The 14110-nt window shown below is 46.8% G+C and overlaps 1 protein-coding gene across 1 annotated transcript; it reads left to right on the forward strand.

Annotated features, from left to right (window-relative positions):
- The first annotated feature begins 7507 nt into the window (after nucleotides 1-7507).
- LOC123409841 (peroxidase P7-like) lies at nucleotides 7508-9015 on the forward strand. The gene is made up of 3 exons (XM_045102712.1): nucleotides 7508-7823; nucleotides 7962-8153; nucleotides 8266-9015. The coding sequence occupies exons 1-3, from the start codon at nucleotides 7599-7601 to the stop codon at nucleotides 8815-8817; spliced, it is 969 nt and encodes a 322-aa protein (XP_044958647.1). The 5' UTR covers nucleotides 7508-7598; the 3' UTR covers nucleotides 8818-9015.
- The last annotated feature ends 5095 nt before the right edge of the window (nucleotides 9016-14110 follow it).

Here is a 14110-nt window from a genome sequence, read left to right on the forward strand (position 1 = left end):
AGTCCTTTCGTTCGAAGGTAGGACATCCTGCAGTAACCTTGATCATACATGCGGCAACATAACTAAAACTCTAGGTGGTTAAACCAAAATCACACAGAACAAGGGAGTACCTTGCTCTGATACCAATTGAAAGTGTGTTATATCGACTAGAGGGGGGATGAATAGGTGATTCTAGATTTTTATTGCTGAGGAAATTCCTTTTGAGGAAATTCCTCAATGATGAATTACGTGTAGCGGAAATAGCACAGGATTAGAAGTGCAAAGAGTACTACAGCAGATTACTTGGTGAAGATTATGAGAATCGGTTTGCGCAGTACACAGGTACACAGCACGCAGGTGAAGATTAACTCAAGTGAAGAATTTGAGGTTGAGGAAATTCAGAGAAATTCTTCAGACAAATCAAACAGCACAGATGAAAGTCTTCAACATACAACTTTGAGGAAATGAAAGAGTTGAAGAAATAGAACCTGTATCACGATGAAGACAATTGTTGATGACCCAGTTCCAACTGATGTGACAGTTGTACATCTCGTGTGGAGCGGCTTGGTATTGAAAACAAAGGACACAAAGTCCCTGCCGTATTCTCCTTGAGCTAAGGACAGACAGTCTTGACCCAACACTCATGGTAAGTCTTCATGGTAGACTTCCAAACCCTTGCAAACTAGGTCACCCGGCGATCCACAATTGACTGTTGGATGCTCTAGACCATGACGCCTAACCGTCTCGAGGATGCACATTCCTCAAAGGTAAAAGGCTTCAGTTCCACATAGGAACAAATTCTTCAATAATGCTCAATCACTTGGTTTTGGTTTGGGGTTTGGTGTTCGTGGTATTTCCTCACTTGATGATTTTCTCTTGAAGACTCTGAGGAACTGGGTTGCTCTAAATTACAAGTGTCATTTTATCTCGGAGAAGCCAACCAGCTAGTGGTTGTGGGGGCGGCTATTTATAGCCTGGGAGCATCCCGACATGATTTGACATAAATGCCCTTAAATATTGTGACCGTTGGGTGGATAAGATCAATGAGGTGGCGGGTGTCACGGCAACTGTCGAAACTTTCAACTGTGAAAGTCCTCATGTCTCTCATATTCCTCACTTTGAGGCTTTGGTAGGTTTAGGCTTGGGTTGAGCATCATGAGGAAATTCATTCTGTAGTATTACTTTGACCCCCTTAACAGTATGGTGTTCCTATGACTCAAGAGTAAAGAAAGTGAAACAGAAAGAATAAATCTTCACACTTCGAAGTCTCCAGACAGTTTTTCTTCAGGACACACCGAATTCCTCATCATCAATATCTTCACGAGGAATATCAATTTCATCGCAATTTCTTCACGATCAAAGTCTTCAAGGTAAGACCAAAGTCTTCAGCCGAAGACATACATTTCTAGGGGTCGATATTCATCATATAACTCAAACTCCTCAGCGACTTATAGAGCATGTGTACACTTACAAACACATTAGTCTATTAACCTATAAGTCTTCAAACCACCAAAATCACTAAGGGCACTAGATGCACTTACATCTCTTGCCTGGTTCGACCAACACAGCGTCCAACAATGGCGGGTGCCTTCTGGCATAGATGCGTGGGACCGACGCATACCTCTCGGTCGGTTTCACCCCTGCTCCAAATTGGCACACAATACGCGGGGTGACCGGCTCGGTGGATAGCCATGACGTGGAGTTCAAAGATTGGCGTGGAGGTGAGGATGGTGGGGAGCTCTGAGCCAGCTGACGGGCTGCCAATCCCGAGGTTCATGCAGTCGTTTCTCATGCAATCAGACGCATTGATCCCGAGGGGGATACACCCATATCACCTGTGGTCACCGAGGAAGAACCAGAAGCACCGTTTTCTGCACCATTTTATTCTCTGTTTTTTGGAACATAAAACTCAGGCAGTGTAGAAGATATATTAGTCAACCGTTGGTCAGTGCAATTATCTTCACCCACACAAGGGGTGCAGGAAAGTTGATACGGAAGGAGAAGGATTTACTTCCTAAGAATAGCACCAGCATTCAGATGGAGTTTTTTGAAAGGGAACTAAGTTTCATCAGAGACAACATCTCCTAAGATATAAACATAACTAGTGGATACATCAAGGCACATGACTCCCTTGTGTTGACCTCTAGACCCAAGAAAGACACATTGCTTGGAACGGAAACTGAGCTTGCGAGTGTTATAGGGACAAAGATATGGCCAATAGGCACACCCAAAAACGCGAAGAGTTGTGTATTCTGGTGTCACATGGAGTAAGCTTCAGTGGGAGTTTCATTGGATATAATGCGACTAGGCCACATGTTAATGAGATGAACGAGGAAAGCTTAATAGCTAACCCTAATTTGACAATATGGCGATGCTTATGCTCGATAAAACCATTTTTTTGGTGTGCATGATGACATGTGGTGAGAGATACCTATCGTTTGAAAGAAAGAATTCACCTTGTCATACTCACCACCCCAGTCAGATTGCACAGAGATAATTTTGCTATCAATTTTTTTTTCCACAAGTGCTTGAAAATTGTGGAACACTTGAAACACATCATAACGTTTCTTAAGAAAATAGATCCACGTGTATTTGCTATGGTCATCAACAAAGCTTACGTAGTAAGAATGCCTACTAACAGAAGTAGGTGTTGGACCCCAGAAATCAGAAAAAATTAAGTTGTAATGGCTTGGTAGACACACTAGTAGACACATGATATGGTAGTTGATGACTTATTTCTCTTTGGCATGAATCACAAATAGTTTCTAAGTTTCTCTCACCAACAAGTGGGAGATTATTTCTAGTAAGAATATGATGAACATTAGCTAAGGAAGGATGACCTAAGCGATTGTGCCATCTTTCAGCATAGAGCTTGATGGTACCATACACTTGTTTATTATAGTGGCAATATTTGGGAAGTAAAGCATAGAGATATTCCACGCACACACACCTATGGAGAATTCTCTTCATGACCTGATCCTTGCTAAAAAAGAAGAAGGGGTGAAATTCAAGAAACACATTGTTATCAAGAGAAATATGGTGGACAGATAGCGAAGTTTTGGAAGCATTGGGAACATGTAAGATATCATTGAGTTCAAGGTTTTTGTGGGGGGGTTTTGATAAGAGATTGACCAACATGACTTATCTTCATACCTGCACCGTGTGCTCCAATGTAGACTTGATCATGGCCACGATATTTTCCGTGCATGGTTAGCTTCTCCAGTTCTCCAATGATGTGGTTTGTGGCGCATGTGTCCATATACCAATTGGTATCAACCCTATATGACACGTCGGCTTCAACTGCAATTTTCTTTTTTGGGGAATTATTGTGACTAGCATAACGCCAATCGAAAACTTTGGCAATGTGATTTGTTTTCTTACAAATTTGACACTTGCCCTCATAACCATTGTATCCTTGGAAGTTGCACGCTCAATTGTTGTTGCTGGGGGCGCCGATTATTGTTGTTGCCGCCACCAGATCTGTTATGATGGTAGTGGCCTCCGCCATTACCACTTTGGTAGGCCCCGCCATTGTTCTGGTGGAAGCCATAGCCCCCACCACAACCAGCAAAGTTAGGGTGGTAGCCTCCACCGGAACCCTGACCTTCACTAGGGACATAGCTGCCACCAGTAGTGGTTTAGTCGCCGCAAGCGCCACCGAGTCGTAGCCTGCACGAGCATCATAGCCATCACGAGATCCACTAGAGACACCTTCCTTGCGGTAGCCTCCCATTCCACCTCTAGAACGACCTCGTGAGGCGGCATTGGCCGATGACTTGAAGCCACCATTGTCTTTGCCATGGAACATCTCGACCCTTTGTTCGAAATTGGCCATGAGAAAGAAAAGAGTGTCGAGGGTGATGGGCTTGGTGCGGACGTCTAGCATGGAGATGATGGGTTGGTAGTCCATGTCAAGGCCGACTATGATGAAGGAGATGAGCTCCCCCTCCACAAGGGGTTTGCTCGCCACCACGAGATCATTAGAGAAGGATTGCATGTGACCTAAGTATCTCGAGGCCACATGGATCCCTTCTCGGCATTGGTGAGGGCGGCTCGAAGATTGTTTGCCTTGGACAGCGAGACAACAGAGAACATGGTCGCCAAGGCCGACCATATCGCATGTGACGTCTCAAGCGAGGCAACCTGAACAAGGACTTCCTTGGACATATTGTGCAATATATAAGCAACAATTTTTTGATCCTGGAAAAGCCAGGGGACACACGCAGGGTTGGGGATGACCTGTTCCTTGCCATCTTTGTGTTTGGCGGTGATGATCTTGGGAGGCTCCTTGATGGTGTTGTCCATGTTGCCATACAAGCCGGTGCCCATTATTTGGGATCTTACTTGGGCTTTCCAGAGAACATAGTTCGACCTGGTAAGCAGCTCAGAGGTGTTGTAGTTGAGTCTATATTGGATGGTTGTGTTGGAGGAAGACATGGTGGAGAGGGGATGGATGGACGGTTGAAGAAGGACAAGCTAGATGTGATGGAAGAGCCTGCTCTGTATACCACGTAGGAATTATGGAAGCGTCTCAACTCTCATACATGAGGGCCCGCATGTTATATATTGATGTAGCGATCATTGGGATGATCGTGGGATTTGAAGTATTTCCCGTGTGGCGGTGTCCTCTTGCATCTAAACTTCAATGCCGAACTACATCCGAGGTGTCTTTTTGCAGCCGAACTCCAACGCCGGATTTTCTCTCTATGGAGGCAACCACTTGCCTTCGAGCTTTATGCCAGACTGCATCCGAGCTCCAATGCCATAATGCATCTGAGGTGGTGCACCACCTAGGCCGTGTGATGATTTTTGTGGATTTTTCCGATTGGTGCAATTTATTCCCTGACGAGCTGATAACCAGTAGCCCCCGAGACTTGGGTTGGGCGGCATGGCCGACCCTACGAACATATCTCCTCGGGAACTAGTTCATCTCTTGTGTATGTTTTGACAACGCCAAGGTGTCGCTCGGCAGGAAAGATGCTGAACTACGGGTCAGAAATTTTTTCCCGACAAGAACACCATGCAGAACACCTCGAACAAGAGGATGTTCCGACTCATAAAAGAAAAACATAAAAATAGGTTAAAGGTGCCATAAGCTCGGAAAACCAACAAACTCATGTAAAAACTTTCCGTCTGAAGTAAATCAAGTTTTTTGGTGCCAATCCGAAAATTGGGATTAAAATTAGTTTGTGCTTCCGTCGTGCTTCTTAATATAATTGACTGTATGAGTGTTTTCCGTATATACTCTTTTTGCATCAAAATTCTTATCTTAAATTTATCTAGATATGAATGTATCTAGTCACGTTCTAGTATTTAGATATATTTATTTTTAAATAAATTTAAGACAAAATTTTTGGAACGGAGGGAGTACATCAAACGACCACCCTCTTGATTGCTTCCATTCCAGAACCATTCTCTGCAGTGGCCAAAAGTAGTGTCGCAAACAAGATACCCAAGCATCAATCGGAGCGTACATAAGTTTTTGTTTACTTGAATTATCAGGTACGTATCTGATTGCCCAAACGGTTTTGTATTTCCTGTTTATGCTGGTCGTTTGGTACATACCGACTCTGGGCCGGATACGGCCGAGAGACATCCTTCATGATCTTATCCGGGGAACAAGCATCTTTGAAATTTAGCCTAGCATGGACAAAAGCTGGTACATGATGACAGATTTTAAATTCAAAACAATCACGTACTTTTGGTAGCTACTTTGATGAGTTGGCGAGCGCCAATAATCGTCGCGAAATTAGTTGATCTTCTCTGTAGTTATATAACAGCCAAGCCAATTTGAACTTCGTTTATTGTACATGCTAGCTCGTTCTAGGTTATGATCAGCACGGCGAATGGATGATGATGTAATCCTTATATAATTCTGGAGTAAGCCCTTTCATATCCATTGTAGTAGTACGTAGTTCACCAATTGTTCATAATAACTACCGTGTAATGAATTTTCATCATGTCCAAAACAAAAAGAACTAAGATCGCTATTTTTGATAAAAGGCACTTTTATTAACTCGATGAACTGCCAAAATACGTAGTGGCCAGACCATCAAAATCCCAGTGGCATCGATGAACCGACGAGCACATGCATCTGCTTTATCCACGTACCACTCCACTTAATTAGGGGAATCTAGATATCGACCACATCCTATAATATTATTCCCTAGTTTTAGTATTCAGAAGAAGATATACGTAATCCTCTCGCTTTTCTGTTAAGAAGTGGTTATCGGCGCTGACCCCAGTTTAGCACGGGTCGCTGGACGATTCCAACTCCATTGAAGCGGGTGACAGTGAGATAGACGCACGCTTCCACGTTCCAACCTTTCGCTGTTGTACGAAAGCGATTGATCTTTACATGCATGCATGTATATAGAGTAGCGAAATACTGTAGTTTTATATACTGCACATTACCGTCCTATCTCCAGAATAATTGTTTGACCTCGGCCTGCACGCATGCAAGTTGCGATGTAATGCCGTCCTTACGTACAACTCTACAACCAGTTGATGCTGGATTACTAACACCTTTTTTTTGCAGGGATTATTAACACCTTTCAGAACTAGCCGGGCTGATTCATGGGCCAGCCTACACAGCAATACGGATGCTTCAAACTGCTAATCTACACTAAAATATACTAGGACGAGTGCTGCTTGTGATTGAACGTGGAGTCATCCAGGCAGGCAAGTCTGGTTAACCGGCACATGGCTAGCAACAGCATGCGCCGTGGTGGAGCGGCACGGCACGTAACGGCAGCACCAACCTTCGGTCCACGAAATTTCCTGCTAATGCGCCGACCCAGAGGAATCCGGACTGACCCGTGACGTCCACAGCAACACGCCTATGCGCTGCGCTCTTATAATACTCGACAAAATACTGTATACACGATAACCAACACATGCAATGATATGATTTAGTGCATGAGTGCAAGGCAGGGGATAGCTAGGGAGTGCGCATGCTGGTTACAGTAGCAGTTAGAGTCAGCTTGCTATAAGGAATAAATTAATATATTTTTATTTAGTTAGAGGAAAGAGAAGTGGAGAGAGAAGGTAAGCGGATTCTTAGTTAAAAGTCAGCTCTACCACGTGCTCCTAGGCATTTTCTGAGTATGAAAGATGGGTCATATAGTAAAAAAATAGTACACATTTGCAATGAACTATTGTACATGTTGGCTATAAGATGGGCTATAGATGACATGGCAATGACTTATAACCCGCAGCTGGCTATACTATTTACTTGCTCTTAGCGTCGTGCTGGTTACAGTAGCAGTTAGCGTCGTGGCAAGCCAGGGCCCATGCCGCTGCCGGAGCGAGCGATCGCCGGTCAACCAAATCCAGCTGCGCAGAGTCCGGCCAAGAACTTTGTACGTACGTAGCATTTCTTTCGTACGTGCGTGATCGGAACCGCGCGCCCGCCAGCCCATGCAGGCGCGGGCTAGCTGGCTAGGCACTAGGCAGTCATCGTCTACGCCTCTACGGTCGAGCTCGAGTGGCTAGAGCACTATAAATAGGATGCCACCCTATGCATCATATCGCCTCATCGAGCTCGGCTCACATCACAAGAGTTGTATCGAAGCTCTAGCTAGTCACGTCGTATCGCATCGAAGCCGAAGAAGCAATTAATGGCCGCCTTCACCACCAGGCCGGCGGCCTTCCTCGGCCTCGCCGTCGTGCTCTGTGCCCTCGCCGGCCCGGCGACCGCGCAGCGGCTCTCGCCCAACTTCTACTCGAGGTCCTGCCCCAACCTGGCGTCCATCGTGCGGTCGGGGATGACCTCGGCGTTGCAGACGGAGAGGCGGATGGGCGCGTCCATCCTTCGCCTCTTCTTCCACGACTGCTTCGTCAATGTGAGCAGAGCAACACACAGAGCTTCCTCTCCTCTCTACTGTTCCATTGCTTTGCTTTTGATGCTGCTGCTACATTCTACGTGCGATCTGCGGTGCACTGAAGTTTAACTCTGCTTGTCTGCTATGTATCGGCTGCAGGGGTGTGACGGCTCCATTCTGCTGGACGACACGTCGACGCTCACCGGCGAGAAGAACGCCGGGCCGAACGCCAACTCGGCCCGCGGGTTCGACGTGATCGACGCCATCAAGACCAGGGTCGAGGCTGCGTGCAGGGCCACCGTCTCCTGCGCCGACATCCTGGCGCTCGCCGCCCGCGACGGAGTCAACCTGGTTAGCCCTCGCGCGCTACCGACTAGCTTCAACGGTCGCTTGACTCCTAGTTCTGCACTTATTTTTACTGGAGTACTGTAGTAGCCATGGCTGATCCGTTGCGCGCGTGCAGCTGGGAGGTCCGACGTGGAGCGTGCCGCTGGGGCGCAAGGACGCGCGCACGGCGAGCCAGAGCGCGGCGAACGCGAACCTCCCGGGGCCCGGCTCCAGCCTCGCCACGCTCATCGCCATGTTCGGCAACAAGAACCTGTCGCCGCGGGACATGACGGCGCTCTCCGGCGCGCACACCATCGGGCGGTCGCAGTGCCAGTTCTTCCGCAGCCGCATCTACAACGAGCGCAACATCAACGCCACCTTCGCGGCGCTGCGGCAGCGGACGTGCCCGCGGTCCGGAGGCGGCAGCAGCCTCGCGCCCTTGGACGCGCAGACCGCCGACGGGTTCGACAACGCCTACTACCGGAACCTGGTGGGGCAGCGCGGCCTCCTGCACTCGGACCAGGAGCTCTTCAACGGCGGGTCGCAGGACTCGCTGGTCAGGCAGTACAGCAGCAGCCCCGGGCAGTTCTCCGCCGACTTCGTCACGGCCATGCTCAAGATGGGCGGCCTGCTGCCGTCGCCCGGGACGCGGACGGAGGTCAGGCTCAATTGCAGGAGGCCCAACTAAATTAAGGGCAAGTAGACGTAACAAGTGTGCTGAATAATGGTTGATGCCTTGGAAAGACCAGGCATTGGTCAGGTTCACGTATACTGTATGTATGTATGTATGTATGTATAAACAACACGAAATGTACAAACGCTCGTTTGCTCAATCCGGGGTGAACCTGCAAGCTACAATGTATCAAAATATACGTTGGTTGTGAAAGTGTGTCATCCTCATCATTAATACAGAACAATGGAATGGTACCATCATAATAACGAAAACGATCTCTAATCTAATGCCTAATGTACGGTGGTGCTCACTGTTATGGTGGCTGACTGATTGGCTTGTTTGTAAGCACAGCTCACACTATGGGTACATAGATGTGATGTATACCATACTTCTTGCTTGTAACGTAGCAGGATCCCGACTATAATTGGCATCTACTCCCTTCGTTCCTAAATATAAATAATTCTAGAAATTTCAATACAAACTGCATACGAAACAAAATGAGTAAATATATTTTAGAATATGTCTATATACATCCGTAGTTTTTATTAAATTCTTTAAAAAGATTTTATATTTAGAAACGAATGAAGTAAATTATGTATAGATAATTTACACACATGTATGGTGGCTTTCGGGAGGCCGGTGCACCAGGTACGTTTCAGGTTGAGATAAATACACCCACGGTCACTTAAGTTGTCACGAAAGCACTATATGGTCACTCAACTTTGAAATACGTTCGTTACGGTCACTGAATACGGTTTGACGTGAAAATACGGTCACTGTAGCACGTATGCGGTCGGTAGACCACCTGTTGACCGCTTGTCGCGCCAGATGTCGAGCCGAGAGGGCGTTCCTGTCGATATTTGCGTAAAACACCCTGCCATCTCCAATTTCGCCCTTTCGCCCCTCCTCCACTCACGTCGCCTCTTCGTCTTCGATTGTAGAAAGGGAGCGGCTGCATAGGCGACGTCGCCCCTGCGATCATCGGGGACAGAGGGGAGTTGATTCACTGGTTTCGACCGCGGTAGGCGAGGCACTGCCGCCTCGCGTGTTCGTCGCCCGTCGGAAGCCGCGCCGATGGCCCCTGTTCGTCGTGCAGAAGGGGCACCACCCCTTGTGTAGAGTAAATATCCGCACCCTCGGTTTCTTTGCTTTTTTGTGTTTTGATCTGAAAAGACCCTCCTTTAAGGGCTGCATTGTCACGTAGAGGTGTTCTAGTTGGTAGGTTGGATCTATTGTACTAGGGTTTTGGCAGAGGATTTGGGGGTTAGTAGAATTGGGGCTTAGGGTGTTAGGGGGTTAAACAAATTCATGGTTTGGTCGATCCTCACGCATGTTGCAATTGTGTTGATGTATCAGGTCGTAGAAGCCCAAATTTCTCTATGGAAATCAACCATGGTGGATTTTTTTTCTTGAGCATGGCAAGAACCGTTCTTATGTTAATGGCCGTGTCACTTGGTATGATAATCTTGAAAAGGTCACCTAGTCACCTACTATGATTGAGAATCTTCTTGAGGAAATTGGTTATGAGATGGCAGGTAGGATGTAGTGCCCCAAGTGAAAAGCTTTCCCTTTTTTTTGTAACCTTCCATGTGGAACCACCTTGACATTGTCATGAGAGCTATCTATGCATGTATGATTTCATGTGTCACCTTGTGTTCTTCTTTTGCATGCATGCATCCATGCCATACCATTCTTGTCATACCTTATGATTCTATATCATGTTATGATTGCATGTGATCTTGCTAGGTGTGATTTTGTGATCTTGTGATTTCATGTGTTGATGCACATGTGATGATGTGGTGTGAAGTGGTGGAGTGTGGTGCTTGGCATTATTTTCAAACCCCCCTTGTTAGTTTCAAACCTTTTATCTCTTTTATTCCCAAGCTCAAAATTTCACTTGCTCTTACCTGGTTTTAAAATGTCCTCTGTTTACTGAATAGTGTAGGTATTATGTTGTGCAAGTTTGGTGTTTTTAAAAGTGTTTTTAAACAGGTGCAAAAAAATACAAAACAGAGCCATCTAATTCTGTTTTGTGAAATAATTACTTTCTCCTAAAAATCTTGTTTTGATTTACTTAAATAGGCCATATTTTCCTATGACCAGGGGGTAATTTTCTGATGATTTATCCCCAGTAGTTTTTGCCTTGTTTTTATATTTCTTTCTGGCCTTTCTTTTAAATAGTTGGGAGGCTACAGGGTTCCCTTTCTTTTAAATGGCGCAGGTAGGCTTCCTCTCCCTTCCCTGGCGGCCCATCTCTCCCCTTCCCTCGCGCCAGAAGCCCATGACCGCGGCCTCCTTCCCTCCCTGGCGCCGTCTCCCTCCTTCCCTCGCTTTCCGTTAGAAGCTGGGAGAGAGAGCAGTGCCGCCGTGAGGCACAAACGTCGAGCCCCCCCCCCCTATTTAACTTGGGCGTCCGTGCCTCCCCTCTCCTAGGGTTCCTCTTCCCCTCAGCCGCCGCCCCCACCTCTCCCCATCCCCATCTCCATCTCTTCTTTCTTCCCTGGTAAGGTCTGTAGCTAGCAGCAGAGAGAGAAAGGAAGAAGCTCGCCGCGTCCACCCCGCGTACGTCGCCGTCCTGCGAGTCCGCCATGTCCAGGAGCTCGGGGTTCGACCCCGCGTTCCATTCCCGTCGTCGGTAGGGTCGGGGAGCGACCACACCGACGAGCTCGACCTCGTCAGCACCTCGGTCCCGGTGCACTTCGTCCTGCTTCGGTCTACGGCAGGATCTCCCTCGTCACGTCTTCTTCCCTCCGGTCCGACTTCCTCCCCTTCAGATTGGAGCCCTCCTTCCTTCCCCAAGGTGAGGCCGCACCTCCCCCTTCCTTCCTCCTCTGTAGTCAGCCCGGATCCGACGAGTGCGTGGGCGTTCTCTCTGTTCGAGTAGCAGCAGCAGTAGCAGGTTGATGCTATGTGGTAGTAGATGCATGAGGTAATGCATGTGGGTGTGTTGCGCGGAGGGGGGCTTCATCCCTCCTCGTGCTAGCAGCGCCACGGCCAGTGCGTTCCCCTCGTCGACGTTGGGCGTGGGCAGTCTGCACCGCGTTACGTTCTCTATCTCCGGCGAGCAGGAAGTTCAGAGTAGCAGATAGGCAGGAGGAAGGCTCTTTTTCTGTTTTCATCACGCGCATATGTCAGTCATCGAGCCGTAGCGTAGTGGTAGTGGTGCGTGTGCCTGATGAGGAGGGCGTGGGTTCGAGTCCCCCCCCCCTCGGCACCTTCTTTTGGTTGTGTGTTTTCGAGACAGAGATCTACAGGGAAGCCTTACCCTGCTTATTCCATCCCTTTGTCAAAGGGAGTAGCAGTAGTGCAGTGGTTGTGTGTGGTGTGTTGCACCAGGGGCTCTGGGGTCCGAATCCCAGAGAGTCCCCATTTTTCTTTTCCTTCTTTCTAATATTTTTTTCCGTTGCTTTGTTTGCTATACTTGTGCCTAGATCAATGGGTTACAAGTGTCCTTATATATTTTTTCCTGTTGTTTGATGGAGGAGTCGCAGAGAGCATGTATGTAGTGTTCATGTGAGTTATGGTAGATGTGTGTGTTTATGTGTGGGTGTGTGAGTGCTTGAGAGTGAGTGTGTGGCTCTACACACATGCTTGTGCAATTGCACAGGAACTTGAGATGAGCCTTGTGTTGTGTGTTCTAGTAGATTCATGTGCATGTGAAGATAGTGTGGTGATATGAGGGTTCCATGTTTTATCTTTTTTAACAGATCCCCTTCATTTTGGTTCTTGCAAGTAAGTGCTTGCCTTGAGGTAGTGGTGGTGATATGTATGTGGTGAGGCAGCCCCACTTTGCAACACTTGTGCTCCTCCTCATGTTCATATGAAAGAGGGCATGAGGTGTGTGTAAGATCTATGTGGTAGTAGTGTTTGGGTTGTTGATGTGTATGACACAAACATGGGGTTCAAACCCCCATGTCACTTTGTCATTGTGCACATGAACTCAACCTATGTAGTTGTTGTCTTAGTAGGAACTACATGAAATGATGCACTAATTACTAGACATGATTTGGAGTAGTTTCCTCTTCCTTAATTTGTGGTCATTTGTTCCAAGTAAGTGTCCACATATTATAGATGATTTTGGGGTAGAATCTCCCAAGGAATCCAGTGGTGAAGTTACTTTTGCCACTGGGAAACTTTAAGGAGTTGACATATTCAGTTTTGTTGCAAGTTTGATCTTTGATTCCATGGAATAGGTGTAGCCCAAGGGCATGAGTTTTTGTGTGATAGTAGTAGCGGTTTTCTCTACACCATAGTGGTGTCATTTATCACTTGGTGCTATGTGTGTGCAAACTATGCCTAGACAAAGTGGGCATGTGGCTGAAAAAGTCCACCTTAGTGAAATCTGAAATTTCACTAAGTCTGGGATTTCTGGAAAGATTTTCTTCCCCTATAGATGAGGATGTGCTGGTCATTCTGTTGAGAACTAGCCCTAGTTCAGTGCTAGGATTTTGAACCTGATATGTTTGTGAAGCTCCCTGTCAAATGTCAAATCATTTGGAGTCCAGTAGGTTGTGTTTTGATTGCTGTCAAAAAGCTTCAGAACAGAGACAGAAACTCAGGTGCAGGAATTTTCACTAAGTCCCTGAGATCTGATGGTTTTGGGAAAGATTGTGGCCTTGTATCTCCTAGAGTTTAATTCCTTTTGCTGTGATTCTTGCTGGTTCTTGTAGTGTTCTTGGTTGGCAACAGCCACATATATTATTTGTCATGTTTGGAGGCCTGTATCTATGTTGCATGTAGCTCACAAAGAGCTAAGATGCAGATTATGGCAGATTATGTAGTTTTGTCTTTTTGATCATTGTGTGTGCTTAGGGGATGTTGTCGTGTTCTTCCTTGCTCCATTCCATTCATGTTGGTATGATACATGTCTTGGCGACCCGGGAATACCAGATTTGTGCCAATTGTGAGTGTGGTGTTGAATCTTCCACGTAGAGCTTCATATCTTGTTTCGTTGATTCCCGTTGATCCGTAGCTCCGTTTGCAATGTTCTTTATATGGTTTTGCATCGTTTTCACGAGCCGCATCTGTTCATGTCATTCTCATGCATGTAAAAATAGCTTAGTGTACAGTTCTGTCCAGAAACTTGCAGTAGTTTATTTTGCTTGTGCTAGTGATAGAAATAGTGGTGCATGCTCAATTTTCATCTCATGCATCATGTGATTGTTGCATCTTGTGGTGCTGCTGTTCATTGGCTGTTATTGTTATGTTGGGTAGCACCGGGATCAGAGAACGAATACGTGTAGTCAGGAGAGTACGTGCAGGACGAACCAGAACCATTCCAAGCTGAGGATATCACAGGCAAGATGAT

This window comes from Hordeum vulgare, chromosome 7H, assembly GCF_904849725.1.
Source record: "Hordeum vulgare subsp. vulgare chromosome 7H, MorexV3_pseudomolecules_assembly, whole genome shotgun sequence".
In the NCBI taxonomy this organism is placed as follows: domain Eukaryota; kingdom Viridiplantae; phylum Streptophyta; class Magnoliopsida; order Poales; family Poaceae; genus Hordeum; species Hordeum vulgare.